We start from the raw sequence: 15,377 nt of genomic DNA, 5'->3' as shown, positions 1-15,377 counted from the left end.
ACCTACAGGTTACGCCAAGGCAGAAAGATCTTAGTCCTTCTCACCTGGCTTCAACAATTGGAAACCCAGCTGGTGACCACAGAGTCACACAGCACTGCTGGGAGGAAATGCCACAAAGTGTTGCCATTCGGGTCTCCTTCTCTAATCAATTGCTATGGTTCACTGACAGCAGTTAATAAAAAAAAAAAAAAATGAAATCATTCAGGGAAGATTAAAAGATATTTATGGAAAAGTTCCCTTTAAAAAGACATTGGGGAAAAAAACCAATAATTAGCCAAAAGAGGACATAAAGAGAAATGGCCGGAACAAGCTCCAGAGGGTAGCTGTTAAAAGCTATCAATGCACTGAGCCCCTGCAGGTCAGCTCCACCGTTAGCTTTATTCTCCAGGTCCCAAACTGAACGTGGGGACCAAGCTGTGTCATATTCCTAAGGAAGAGGAAGGGCCTAGGTAGGAGCTCTGCGCTCCCTCCAGGACCAGCACAAGTCCCAGACTCGGGAGGCCAAGACTCTTTTCTGATGTTACAAATAGGGCAGCCCTTTCTTTGTCTAGCACCTGTTAATTCCTTATTAAACAAAGTCCATCACTTTTGGCTTCTAGTAGAGGTGAAATCCAAGAATCTAGTATTGTTTATATTTCAGTAGAAAAATAACGCTTTTTATTTTATTTTTTTTTTTAAAGATTTTATTTATTTATTTGACAGAGAGAGAGCACAAGTAGGCAGAGTGACAGGCAGATGGAGAGGGAGAAACAGGCTCTCTGCTGAGCAGGGAGCCGGATGTGGGGCTCGATCCCAAGACCCCAGGATCATGACCTGAGCCGAAAGCAGCCGCTTAATGGACTGAGCCACCCAGGCGCCCCAACGCTTTTTATTTTTTAAAAGACAATTCCTGATGGCCACAAACTGACGAAACCCAAAATAGAAAGGGAATAAAAATGTTCACACGTTACTCTCTACTGACCCCTCTCGGCTGACCTGGGGAAAAGCAAAGCCTGAAGCCTAGGAAGGTCTGAAACCTCACCTTCCCCTCAAGGAGAGCTCAGAGAACATTCAGGTCTTTCATGCCATGGAAAGAAATCCTCTCAGTTCAGATGACCCCTAGGAGAACTCAACCCTAAAGCACATGTGGCAATGATTTCTATTTATGGGGCTCCCAGAATGGAAACTGGGAAACAGCCTCATGGATCAGCCCCAAAGGCCTCACTTGCTAGGGCCCTGACAGCCCGTGCCCTCTGACTCGGTTGAAAAGTTACATAAGTGCAATCGCAACCATTTCTGACAGCAGAAAAAGACCTTACCTCTTTCTCTATTTTGAGCAGCTTCTTTACAGCCACCTCCTTGTCCTGGGATATCCATCTGGCTCGATATACACTCCCAAAACTTCCTCCACCGCAGTTTTCAAAAAACTGCAAGTCATCAAATTTAATTTGCACAAAGGAGGTACCGAGAGACGACATCTCATAATGACAAAGTATTAGACTCCCACAAAATCTGCAGAGAGAAAGCAAAAGTTGGATTATAAACATGTTAGAACAAATCCTCGGAATCCCACTTTTGATAACGTGTAACAAGCACTGTGAAACTTCCAGAAAGAACCGGATGACTTAGGAGAAAGGAAAGCGAGACTATGAACGAGTCAAAGTGAAAACCCTTACCCTGGCAGCCCGGGCAAAAGTCAACAGCCACTTGTCCTAGACTTTGAAACACAGCTGTCCACAGAGAAATGGCTCAGATTTCCCCCCCGACAAAACCCGTCGCGGCACTTCCTGCACATCCCCAGGAGCTCTGCCTAAAGGCTACTGTGTCACCAGGTCTATCACTAAGCCCTGACAAGCGGGAGGCATGCTTTCGGCAGCACGCTTGCATAGCTCTCCCGGCATCCGAGGCACGCCGGCTCTCCACGTTGTGCTCACTTTACGCGAAATATACATAACCTAAGCTCCGGGGCATCCTGCACAAGGAGGGCCACCATGCTGCAAACTCAGCACACGTTCAGGGTTTCTAGTCCGAGAGCAAACGTTCCGTTTAGGGATGATAGGAAAGCTGGCCAAGTGTTTTCCACAAGTAGCTCCCTGGACTGTATACTGTAGCAGAACTTAATTAAAGAGGAGAAAATCTGCCCTTGATTACAATATATTAAGTCATCCAAAGAAGTCTGCCAAGAATGTTTAAAAAAAAAAAAATATTATGTTTGTCTCCAGAGGAACAGATTACCCCTCCCAGAGATTATTACAGTGATATTTTCTGCAGTCTAAGGAGTTTTACTATTACCCGGGTAAGCGGTCATTCTTTACACCCCATGCCAAACCACAGATTAGCAGGAAAAACAAAACAAAAACATACAAACAAGAAAACAATGGACTAAAATTTTGAACCTGCATAAAAAGCAAGTAGATAACAAAAGTCTGTACACAAGTTCCCGCCAAACTGTAAACCAGAATCTCACAATGAGGGAGCGAAAAGACATATCCATATGCATGCAAAACAACTGGCCTGGGGTCCTCATAACAGTCAATGTCAGGAAAGATTAAAAAAAACAAAAAGCAGGAAAATTTCCTAAGGAGACATAAATAAATATGATGACTTAAGGCAATGACTGACCACTGCTGGATACTGGCATCAAAAAACAAAATCTACACAAAGTATTATTGGGATTTGAGGAAAACCTGAATACTAACTATATATTACGTACTATTATTTTATCCATGGATAATAATGGTATTCTGGTCCGGTAGGAGAATGTCTTTGTTCTTGGGAGATCTACTGGGAGACACATTTAAGCATTATACCTATAACTTCATTTAAAATGGTTCAGCCCCCCTCAACCTCCAAAAACAGTGCATAGGTATATAGAGAGGGGAAGCAAATGAGGCAAAATGTTAAGAACTGGTGAATCTAGGCAAAAGTTATAGGAGTGTTTCACTACTCTTTCCATTTCTCTGTGGGGTTTGATTATTTTCAAAATAAAAAGGTGGAGGGGGCAGTTTGTATCTATATAAATGGTCAAAGTTTCTTCATAAACAACTTGAAGCTCTGCTGAGTGATGTACACAGTCAGCTCAGAGATCCTAATGTGCAGCTGACTGGCAATCCCATTTTAGGAACATCATGTCACTGAAGAATGCGGATTTTTTTTTAAGTAAGCTCTATGCCTAATGGGGGGCTTGAACTCACAACCCCGAGATCAGGAGTCACATGCTCTACCTACTGAGCCAGCCAGATGCCCCAAGATTGCTGATTTCTTACACAAAGTCAAACTCTGCTCTGCTCTGGGGAGAAGGCAAGAGAGAGGATTGTTTATCATCTAAAGTTTAAAAGCTAGCTTACAGTCTACATAAAAATACAGGGCAAAAAAACCTACTGCATCCAGCTTTAGTCTATACACACATGTGAGTCAACAATTTACCTTACTAACTTTTGCTTCAATTCATATTTACTTAATTATAGAAAAGAAGAAAGTTTGGATAAAATTTAGGAATGTGCCAAAGGTAGGTACAAAGAATAGGCAAGCTAAAAAGTTGGTTCAACAAAATGCAAAGCACTACTTGCAAGATTCCCTCAGTGTCACTGATGCTAGGCCTATATTGTTATCATTTTAATTTTATCAAAGTATAAAAATAAAATAGGACTACGAAGCTTATAATAAAAAATAGAACTCTCCTACTCCATCCCTCCGCACATCCAATTCTCTCTCCAGAGGGAACTAATTTTAACTCCTTTAGCATTTTCTTCTGCTATTTACCTCCATATTTCTACAAAATGTGTTCATATTTCTATTTCTTGATTGTTCCATTTCAGATATTACCTATTAACTTCCCCCTATGGAAGAGGATTTAGTTTGCATATACCCTCTTTACTCCTTGCACAGAAATACGTCACACTTGCCCAATCCTCCTAGCTTCCAAATACATTGTAACATTTAGTTAAATCAATAGTCAGTAGTCTAACTACTGTAGACAAAGTAAATATTCCCAGAACTGCTATGTAGGATTCAATGATTTTTCCTTTCTTGGGTAACTTTTTGTTTCTCTTAGAATTATTAGTTGCTCCGTTTTTGTTGTTTGCTTAGCTTTTTATATTCTTAGCACTTACGTACCTCATCAAACTCTCCCAAGCTGCAAAACTCCTCTAATAAAGTGAAAACATCAGGTAATTTGGGGGAGAGTGTTCTATTGTTTTCTTAGAGACATTCCTCCTGTACTCTTCATCTTGACTCAATCTGGCTGGATGGTTGCTACATAGGCCTGACTTGGACTGGAACTTCCCTTCACCATCATCCCCAAATTTCCTTATAATTTCAGAAGTATTACTTCATAGTCTTCTAGTTTCTAATGTGGCTGTAAAGCAGCCTGATACTGCTCTGGTAACTAACCCTTTTTATACTATTACTTCTTCCCTGAAAGCTTTTAGGACCCTGTGTTCATTTCCAGAAGCCTGAAATTAACAGCACATGTTTAGAGTGAGTCTTTTTCATTCACTGGTAGGACATTCAGTGAACTCTCTCAGCCTGTACTCTCAGTGAACTCATGTCTTTTAATTCCGGGAATTTTCTTCCGCTATTCCTTTACCACTTACAGCTTTTACTTCTTGTTTTCTCATACACACATGAGGAACTACATGCAGTTCCCAGTACCTGCTAACCTCTCTCACATCTCCATACCTTTGCATAACCTAGTTCTACTTTGAAGGTCTTTCTCTGCCCAGGAAACTCCTGTCCCTGACTATCTGCTTCAAGTCTCATAAGCCAAATTAAATTCTCCTTTTGGGCCTTAGCACCTTTCTTTACCCATTCAGCTTTCCCACTTACTTCCCACCAGACTATAAATCCCTTAAAGGCAAAGCTCATTTCTATTTATATCTGGATCTCCAGCACCTAGTACACAGCCAGGCACGTTGCACATTTTCCATTCAAAAATTGCTGAATGAACAAATGAATGAACAGTTTCTGGCTATTCTTCCCTTATACTTTTTGCAGCTAGAAAGATTCCAATCAGGCTAAGTAAAATCTGACATCTGTAGTGTTTACAAGTTCTCCCCAAGGATCGTGAAGCAAATCCTGAGTTGGAAACTGCCACCTAGGCTTGTTGGGAAACTGAGAGTATATTTGGGACTCCAGCATTGGGTATCAAAGGACAGGAAGAGAAGGAGGAACAAGGGGGCGCCTGGGTGGCTCAGATGGTTAAGCGTCTGCCTTCGGCTCAGGTCATGATCCCGGGGTCCTGGGAGCGAGTCCCACATCGGGCTCCCTGCTAGGCGGGGAGCCTGCTTCTCCCTCTGCCTCTGCCTCTCTCTCTCTCTCTCTCTCTCTGACTCTCATGAATAAATAAATAAAACATTAAAAAAAAAAAAAGGAGGAGGAACAAGAGGAGAAAGAGGAAGGAAATTCTTTTCAAAACAAACCTAGAGATCTAAACCAGGATGAGATCAGTATGAATAAATCTAAACCTTTTGTACAGAGCAAGTCCAGGGAATATGGATGAAGTGAGGTAGGATCAGTTACATTTGAAACTGACCTAAGGATACCAGAGGAAGGTTGACCTCTGAGAAGTATTGTTCTCCAGGACCTTCATTCCTTGGGATGAGGCAACTAATCGTGTTCTTCCCAGAATCACTGTTACTCACTTTGTGATACATCTTGCCATTTGGAAAATGGCTATGTATGAATGGAACTATGTAGTTACTTGAATGTTTTATTGAGACCATAAAAAATTAAGTCCCATCTTATTACTGAAGAGACTAACAATTCTGGGGAGTATGAATACAGGTTTTAATTCCAGTGAGTTTGGCAAACCATCACGGACTTAGCTGAAAAACCTGACTGAAATTCCCACTGCCTTCTATATATAAGAGTGTCAGACCCCGTACAGGTTTCCCCCACTATCCAAAAGTAGAGCCTTCCTATGAAACCTTTCATTAGCCAAAATGGTGTAAAGCAAAAAAACAACTGCCATTAATTTACAAGGAGAAAATTTTGAGTATTTCCAGACTCCAAAATTAACCCCTCTTAGGCTTTTCGGATAGCTTAGGGCACAAAATAAATCAAGAGAAATAAAGTACAGATGCTCTCAGACACAGTTCAAAGCTATGGTGGCTTGATGCTGAGATGCTGAGAGTGGTCCCAGGGGGAGGAGGTTGGGGTGCGTGCCGCCTCTTTTAACAGCTCTCTGCAAAACAAACGCTAAATGCGATTTTCCCTTTTTGCCTTTTTTCCCCCTAAAAGTGAAAATCCTCTTCAGATTTCTTTCAGTTAGCAAAACCAGGTATTAATGTAGGTCTTTCATAAGAGCAAAGTGGTGTAACGCAAATTTTCAAAAAGTGGAAGATACTTGTATATTTATTTTTCCCCTTGAGCTATCCCCCTTTAATTTAAAATCATTATTCTAAGAGGATCAACTTATGATCAGAAGAATGGAAAATACGAGTTGCTGATTAATCATACTTAGAGCATCTTGGGGAAGACTACTACCTGATCAAATTATGTTCTAATTTTTCAGAGGTGTTCTCCAGTGAACACACCCAAATTTAATGAGTCATCTATATAAATGTATTTACCTAGCATACCCAATCAAATGATGTGTATATTCCACCATGTTAAAATAATTGCTTTTACACAAGGCAATTTTTCTCCATGCAACAATTCCCAGTCCTAATTTTGTAGCATTTTAACTTTTGTTTCATAAACTCTCACAGCTGTTTTAAATATTAATAAGTATCTACCACACAGCCCTGAAGGGTAAGCTAGAGCGGAGATATTACAAAAATCAAAGTATAACAGGGTGTCACAGCACTGAAAATGCTGAAAATCGCTAATGTGCTGGTGGAGTTCAATCATTTGAGTACTTGAATAGTAAGAAACTTCTTCAATTTTTTTTAAAATGTGAAAATTGAATTTTAAAAAGATTTTTAACTATTAACTAAATTGCTGAAAGCATGTATGTGTGTGTGTGTGTGTATATGACCATTAGAGAACTGTCAAAAGTGAAACCATATGGAACCAGAAAACCTTAAATGGGAGTATTATTTGACTTTAAAGTTTTCAGCTTTCTAGTCCAAAAAACGGACTTTTGTCCTGAATTAAAAACAACAAAATAAAACAAGAAAAAACCCTGCTAACATTCTAACATAAAAAAAAAACAAAACAAAACCCCACAAGATTTAGGATTAGATGAGTTTGAACTCTGCCTCTAGCTCTTGCTAACCCTTCAACGAATCACATTTTCTGACCATGACATTTCTAGACCCAATAAGTAAAAAATTTGAAATCTCTTCCATTCTGTTACCAAATGACTCAAAGTTGCTAGCTCAAAAGTTATCAAGTTTGCAGAATATTATTTGACTTCTTTAATGAGTCTTCTTTCCAAATAACAGCTATTTCCACACAAAAGCAGCATGGTCCAGGGGAAAGACCCCAGTTAGATCAAGTAGCAAATGTGAATTTACTAGCTGTTAGACCTTGGCCCAGGTACGGTGCCTCTCTGATCTCAGTTTTCTCACTGGTAATAATACCCATCCTGCTTGGTGCCGGGAAGTGGGAGATGCTTTGAAAGTGCCCAGTGCCAAGTATACAATACTCAACAAATGGAAATGACGGGTGTCAAGTTATCTTAGTAAGTCTTGTTATATTTAGCCATCGATTTCTTCGGCTTTCATCTTTCGGCATGCTCTCCTCCATAGTTTTCTTCCCTCTGTTTTCAGAATCGTTTTACATCTCCATTAGTTTGGCAGAGCAATGATTAATAGATAAATGTACTACTGGTCCCTAAATCCTTTTTTATTTTTTTTTAAAGATTTTATTTACTTGACAGAGAGAGATACAGCGAGAGAGGGAACACAAGCAAGGGGAGTGGGAGAGGGAGAAGCAGGCTTCCTGCCAAGCAGGGAGCCGGATGCGGGGCTCGATCCCAGGACTCCGGGATCATGACCTGAGCCGAAGGCAGACGCTTAACAACTGAGCCACCCAGGTGCCCCCCCTAAATCCTTCTTATCTGTGTATGTTTTAATTTTTTCCTCACCCCTCTGTTTGCTGCTTTTGGTTTTGGCCACTTTTGCAAGGTCTTATTGGTGCGTAATTATAATTTTCTTTTAAACTTTTTCATAAGGAAAATAAGTTATTAAAAGACGATACCTTTTTTTTTTTTTGCACTTTTTAGATAACAGAGTTTCTAGGACCTATTTATTTCAATTATAGCATTCACTTTGGTAGGTTCCTAGAGTATACCTACTTTCCATGCTGGCCACTGTCCTGCCTTTAGATCTTACCTACTGCATATCAAATGGATTCAAGAAATTGCAACTACCTTCATTAGATACCTGCAAATCGTAACTTTTTAAAATTAAATCCACCTTATAAAAGAACTAACTTTACTAGAAAATAGGTCTTTGGACTTTTTCTGGATTTTTCTATTTTTTAGATTTATATGGGCCTATAATTTCTGAATGCAGATTCTTCCTCTTCTTCTATCCCTAATTTACATTTTCCTTTTTCCCTTTTTCACAAAAGTTACAAGTTTATTTTTGATTCACTATAGAAAAAAAACTAATTTTTTTTAAAGATTTTATTTATTTATTTGACAGAGAGAGAGAGAGACAGCGAGAGAGGGAACACAAGTAGGGGAGTGGAAGAGGGAGAAGCAGGCTTCCCGCTGAGCAGGGAGCCCGATGCAGGACTCGATCCCAGGACCCTGGGATCATAACCTGAGCCAAAGGCAGACGCTTAACCGACTGAGCCACCCAGGTGCCCCAAAAAACTAATTTATTTTAGAATGACCTTAATAGGACCAAAAAAAAACCTTTTAGAAAACAGCCCTCAACAACTTCTTCCGCCAACCTTGCTGCTCTAGTATTTATTTATGCTAGTATTGTTTCAGCCTCCTTAACAGAGATTAGTGAATAAAACAGGGGCGCCTGGGTGGCTCAGACAGTTAAGCATCTGCCTTCGGCTCAGGTCATGATCCCAGGGTCCTGGGACTGAGCCCCACATTGGGGTCCCTGCTCCTTGGGGAGCCTGCTTCTCCCTCTCCCTCTGCCTGCCACTCTCCCTGCTTGTGCTGTCAAATAAAAAAAACAAAAAATCTTTAAAAAAAAAATTTTTTTTTAATTAAAAAAAATGTGCTTTATCATCATGTGTCTTAAAACAATACCACTTGGATTATGTTTCTACAATGATTTTTTTCCTACCAGTCTAATCTTCAAAACATGGGGAGAGCTTGAGTTTGGTGTCTTTGTTCATAACAGCAAGGACAAAGATTCTAAGATTCTGTTCTTGGACAGGGCTGTTCCACTGTTTTTGTTTTTAAACCACTCAAAAAAGATCTGTAAGACTAAGTATGCAAATAGGACCAACCAGTATTTGTGTCTATCATAGATATTCCTTCTTTCCTCCAAGGCTGCCACTGGAAAGCAGCAGATCTTGTGCAGAACAGGTTGGGCCCAGTGAACAGGATCTTTAGTCATGGATATCAGAGAGAAGTAGACTGTGAGACTCTAAAAAATAGAACAGCTACTGTTTCATTTTTTTGTGTCTATGCCTCACCATACAAGTAACAAATCCCTCTAATTAGAGCAAAGGTTAAAATAAAAATGAGCCAGTTAAAAGAAACATTCTTATTTGTACCTTAATATTTCAATTAATGAAAACAGACTTCCATGACACACTTCTTTGCCAGAAATGTCATTACTGGAGGCAAAACACTGGAGAAAGAGGAATGCAGGAAGCAGGGGCACTTACACCACAGAAATACTGTGTGAAAATGTGTGTGTGCTCTAACAGAAGCCCAACTAGGCGACATGATGCAGGTATGATCGGTGACATGGGGTCCCTGCAGAGGCACTGTGTCCAAGGACTGGAGGCCTGGGAAGAGAGCTGGGACAGAGTCTACGAGTAAAGGAGCATTGAGAGGGCACATTTCCACGGGCTGGCTGGAAGAAGAATTCACAGATTGGGGGTGGCAGTGGGGGTGGGGGAGAAAACAAGAGTAAACAAGGCTTACTTCAGTCAGCAGGCCTACCCATCCCAATGCTTCTACTACTTGGCTTTTGTTTCTACCCTTGAACCATTTTCTGTCAAACAGAAACTATCTGACCCATCCTGGCTGCTAACAAATAGGTACAGTCTTGGACTAATTACCTAGAACGAATGTTCCCAGAGAAAGGTAAATAGGACAGTTAAAACCTGGTAACCTCGACATAAGATGAAAGCAAATGGGGATTGTTAAAACCAGAGAAGGCCACGGAAGACCCCATATTATACATCGCCAACCTAAAAATTACAGAGAGAACTCCTGGTTATTAGAGTTGCCAAAGAAGAAAATATGCCTCTCTGTCTAGTAGTGAGCTGCCTATCGAAGAGAGTGTTCAACGGGAGGTGGGCATGCGGAATAGGCGATTCTTGCAACAGCCAGGCAGCGACCCTATGAGTATTCTAGGACATCAACTTACTAGAAAGGATGGATGGTCTCCCTTCCCAGGGATACAGTCACGAACCTAAGAGTCCCTGGCAAGGCGGAGTAGCAGCGATCGCCGTCAGCGATGAAGACGATGGATGACTGGGCCATACTCCTCAATTTCTCCTCCCAAACTGGCTGGGAAGGTAAGAGTCATATTCCGGATTTCTATCCTACAACTATCCTTTCCCCTCCCCCCTCCCTCTCCTCCGTTCCCAAAGCAAAGAACTTTGTTCACACTGAAAGCCACAGGATAACCACCAAAAACAAAAACTCTCTGGATGATGATCTACTGCTATTCTTTTCTCTGCAAAATGGAAGTGCGTTACCCCCTGTAGTGGGCTAGGCTGCAAAGCCTAATGGTGCACATCCATTTGTCAGAACCAGGCTCCTCGTCCTCCACATGTGCAGTACCCAGCACTGTGCAGAAGGTGTAATAAACCCCCGTCCTGGGCGCCTGGGTGGCTCAGTCGGTTAAGTGGCTGCCTTCGGCTCAGGTCATGATCCCAGGGTCCTGGGATCGAGCCCCGCATCGGGCTCCCTGCTCTGCAGGGAGCCTGCTTCTCCCTCTCCCTCTGCCTGCCTCTCTGCCTGCTTGTTCTCTCTCTCTAGCTCTCTGTCAAATAAATAAATAAAATCTTTAAAAAAAAAAACAAAAAAAAAACCCGTCCTACAAGTCGATTTTGGGGAATAAACACGCCACGAGTGTCTGTACTGGTTTGTTCAATAAAACTGTCTGTACCGGTCTCTTCAACAGAAGAGAATGCAACATTCACATGAATTAAGATGAAGTACAAGATTTTAAAGAAAGTGCTTGCTTACATGGGGGGTGGTATTTGTGGCTATATTTACAGATCCCTGAAGAAATACATTCTTCTCCACAACAGGGTACTTTGGTAGGAAAGTTTCATAAGCAAAGATTCATTCCATGACCTTTAGATAGAGAGTCTTGCCTGCCTTGGTTTTTGGTTTTCCTATACAGACTCCAGAAAGAAGGATGTCAGCCCCTGAAGATAAGCTGTGCTCGAAGCCAGCTATAAGAATGGTTCCAAGTAACTTTGGTTTTGGTCTTCTAGGTCATAACATTCCCTTATTCATATCACTCCCGAGTTCTTCAAATTCCTCATATAGATATTTAAATGCAATAATCTTCAGATTCTTTCCCCAAAATATCATAAAGTTGTATATAAACACAGAGGTACACACAGCTGCTCTACAAATCCTTATACTTAAGGCAGGAGAGTGGCTAGGAAATCCTCCCAGCCCTGCATGCTCACCAGAAGTATGCTTTTGGGATCGGGGCCAGCTACCGAGGGCGAGTCTTACCTGGGTAGAGTTAAACAAGCAGCTTGCTCTGTGTCTGACTGGGGAATGTGGAAAAACAAATGTTCTCTACCACTCAGGTATGGTTGCTGAAGTTTCGGGTGCTGGTTCAAGCATTTCCACAGGCTGTCCCATATGCTTATGCAGCAAGCAGGTATTATTGTCCCCAATTTACACATGAGAGAAAACGGATGATGAAGGGAGTGAAAACTGCCCAAGCCAACCACCTAACTTACAAGTGACATGACCAGGATTCAGACTCAGCTCTGACTTCAGAGTCGTTATCATTTTTTTTCACCATATCATATGTCTTTTTCCCACTGTATCATTCTGTCTCCTCCTTCAAATCTGCCTTTTTTTTCTTTAAGCAAACCCTTTCCTCGTGACAGTAATCACTAGATTGCTTATTATCCACCTAAAGTTCAATTTGAGGCTTTAATTTCCTATTAGCAATTGTGATGCGGGGTTAGGGTGTCAATGCGCAGCTGCTTTGTTCTCACAGAATCTTCTCCTGTGTTGGGATTATTTAACTGCTATTAGGGCATAATCGATGCTTCAGCTGTCCGTAGGAGGGTCTGATACAAAAGCACCCATGTATCAGGCAAACCAATCTAAACTCTAGCATTTATAGCTCTCTTTCCTTAACAGGTACAGTTTTCTGGTCACAGCTGGAACTCTTGCTTATTTGGGTGTAGTGGGGCAAAGGTTAATAGCCACAAAAGAAGTAGCCTAAATCTTCACTGCAGTAAGACCAAAAGGTGCCTTAGCTATTCCTATTACATTTAGATAGACAAGACACCCTCCCTGTCAATCTGTCCTGGGTAGAATAAAATGGAAAACAAATGATCCAAATAGATTTTTATTTTCAGTATCTCTGGATACAGATTCAAAGCTCTCTTATTCCAAGAAGTACTATACACAAACACCTTTTTCTGGGTTTAAAAAGAAAAGAATCATTGATTCTCTCCTCTCTTTTCTCTGAATCTAACAATTTCTAAAAACTATCCATTTTTCTCTTTTACGCCACACTAATAGCTTCACTGTATGTCTGACCTCTTTTCACGAAACATCACTGTAATTTCCCCGTGTTTTCTCTGACTAGATTATTCCCTCCACACCCCTCATAACTCCTGTTTATAGTTTTGTAGCCCTGTCAAAGTCAGTTCCACCGCTCATTCCAGATAGGCACTCGGCCAATATATTGCCAATAACACTCACTCTTGTGCTAACTTAAAATACACAGTGCAGCTTGCCAAGTTTCCTTATTTGGCAAGAAGGTCCCTTAGTTCCCAAGATCTTTGACCATCCATTTTTAGATCCAAATCCTCCTGCTTAATATTTGGGTATTTCTCTCTCTCTTTTTAATGTGTCTTATGTGTTCCCTAAAAGAGTAAGAAGAGATCAGTCATCTATTTGCTTTCCTAGACAAAAAAAAAAGGGTCCTTGCCACTGCCTTGTGGTCATTTACTCTGGAATTATCATCACTATAACTTCTGAATCAAACAATATTTTCCAGGTTAAAAAAGAAAAAAACTCCCAGAAAAGTTATAATAGGAATTATGTTGTGAAAGACTAAAATAAACAGTACACATTGCTTTATGGGACCATTTTCCTTTATCTTAATTCACTCTTTCCAAACAAACCAAATTCATGTTCATTTGCAATCTCCCTAATCTCTCACTATTGTAGCAGGAACTTTAAACAAAGGCTCTACAAATGACCAAAACCATAATTAAAATGCATCCGTCGTGTATTTTTTTGAAAATCAAAAAACGACATGAAATTTCGCTGTGGAGATAGGCCTACCACAAAGAAGCCATTAACTGCCTTGAAGCGCTTGTTTATTTTTGTCTTTCTATGTGTTTGTTGGTTCGGATCCACTGAATCCCGACCGTTCACTTCAACTGAGGTCAGGAAAGCAAGAAGGCTCTCCTAAAACAGCTTCAGGGATAACACAGGAGCATACTTGAGCAACCATCTTAACTCAGATACCCTCGCATTAATTCTGTAAGCGGATTCTAAAACACCGTTATTAATAGAGAGCTGCTTATTGTAATATCATTGGATCGGGCCACTAAATGATGCTGCTTTCGTTATTAAAGAAACTAACAGAAATACTAATTAAGTCCTCCATAAACAGGGCTTCGCGAACATCTCGAGGCGCATCAGAAACACACATTTTCAGCAATCTAACAACGACCGGCCCCGTTTTTTAGGCAATCCGGAGCCATCTCGTCGGGTCCGTAGTAAAGTTGGTCTGCAAGCTGTCAGGACCTCCGCTTGGCCCTCCCGGCCTGGGGCAAGTCTCGGAGCCCGGGGACCAAGGGACGCCACGGGGTCGCCGAACAGCACCCTCGCCCCACGTGGGAGGCAGAGGGGCCGCTGGAGGGTGCGGGCGGCGCGAGCTGCACGCTGCCCCGGGGGGGGCCGCGGAGGGCGGCTCGCGGTGGGAGAAGCCACCCCGGCCGGGCGGAAAGCAGAAGTCAGTGGTCCCTCCTCGCACGCACAGCCCTCTGCTGGGAAGTGGCCCGCGCCCTGCCCTCATCTGGAAGACTCGCGTTTCGCCTCGCAGAGGGGCCGGGTCGCCCGCGGCCAGGCCGGCGCTGCGACGCTCAGGCCCCGGGGCTGGCGGGCTCGGCCGGCGGTGTCCGGCGCCCGGCGAGGGGAAGCGGCGGCCCCCGCACCCCGCCGCGCGCAGGGCCGGGAAAGCCCGACAGGCTGCGCCCGCCCTTCCGGACGCCAACTTCTGCGTGGGACCGGCCCGAACTTCGCCGGGCCCTTTGGGCCGCCGCGCGAAACTCCGCGGGCGCCGGGAACGCTCGCCCCGGCCGCAGCCGCCTCCGCGGGCCCCGGGTCGGGGAGGGTGCGCCGCGGGGCCCCGCAGGCCGCCAGGGCCTCGGCCCCGAGCCTCGCGAGCGCGGCGGGCCTCCGACCCACCCTCGCCCGCCGCGGCCTCCGGCCGGCCCCTTACCTGGCTCCCGGGCCGGGCGCGAGCAGCAGCCGGGGGGCGCCGAGGCCCCGCGCGCGGCGAGGGCAGGGCCGGCGACCGTGGGGGTCGGGGGGGGTCGAGAGGACGGCGGCCCGCGCGGCTCCCACGCTTCCGCCCGAGTCAGGAGTTGAACATTCCGCCTCTCCGCCCCGCGCCAATGAGGAAGACAGTTACGGCAACAGCACCACCTACCTCCGAGCGCGGAACGGCCGGGCCCGTCTGCCGGCGCCGCGGCTCAGACGCGCGGGCCGGCCTCCCGGGCCTGCGCCCCCCGAGGGCTCCGCGCGCCCCTGCGCCCCTGCGCCCCGGCAGCCACCCGGGTGGAGGGATGGAGGAACTCAGTGCGAGGAGCACCGGGCCTGCAGTGCGGGGCGCCGGGAGGGGGAGGCGTGCCCCGGGGCCTCGCGGCGGCTTCACCTCATTTTCCCAAGTTCCCACCACCTGTCGGGTCGGCTCAGGCCCCATCAACCAACATTTACCTTGTCAGAGGCGCTGGGAATACAGAGAGATGGGAGGCTGCTTCGTGCCTCTTCCGGCTGGGAAGGGCCCAGACCTGGAAAGAGATTTCGAGGAGAGAGGGCTGAAGGCTGCCTGGGTGGGACCATCAGTAATTTTGAGGAGGGG

At 44.0% G+C, this 15,377-nt stretch overlaps 1 protein-coding gene across 6 annotated transcripts in view; it reads right to left on the bottom strand.

Annotated features, from left to right (window-relative positions):
* MAP3K20 (mitogen-activated protein kinase kinase kinase 20) overlaps nt 1-15,078 on the bottom strand; it is a 186,931-nt gene extending 171,853 nt beyond the window's left edge. For 2 of the 6 annotated variants that reach the window (XM_045868601.3, XM_045868604.3), the window contains exons 1-2: nt 14,736-14,869; nt 1,299-1,491 (exon numbers count right to left, since the gene is read on the bottom strand). In XM_045868601.3, coding sequence (XP_045724557.1) covers nt 1,299-1,457 — 159 coding nt within the window. In that variant the 5' untranslated portion in view covers nt 1,458-1,491; nt 14,736-14,869. Of the gene's footprint in view, nt 1-1,298; nt 1,492-1,655; nt 1,904-1,934; nt 2,296-14,735; nt 14,870-14,945 lie in introns of those variants that run through there. The other 4 variants (XM_045868602.3, XM_064586691.1, XM_045868599.3 and 1 more) reach the window with 4 other exon arrangements.
* Between the last annotated feature and the right edge of the window lie 299 nt (nt 15,079-15,377).

The sequence above is a fragment of the Mirounga angustirostris genome, unplaced genomic scaffold (genome assembly GCF_029215605.1).
Source record: "Mirounga angustirostris isolate CCGP_5_RB_7025 unplaced genomic scaffold, mMirAng1.0.hap1 SCAF_3, whole genome shotgun sequence".
In the NCBI taxonomy this organism is placed as follows: domain Eukaryota; kingdom Metazoa; phylum Chordata; class Mammalia; order Carnivora; family Phocidae; genus Mirounga; species Mirounga angustirostris.
Note: the sequence above shows the minus strand (reverse complement) of the source record. Positions and strands in the feature narration are given on the sequence as shown.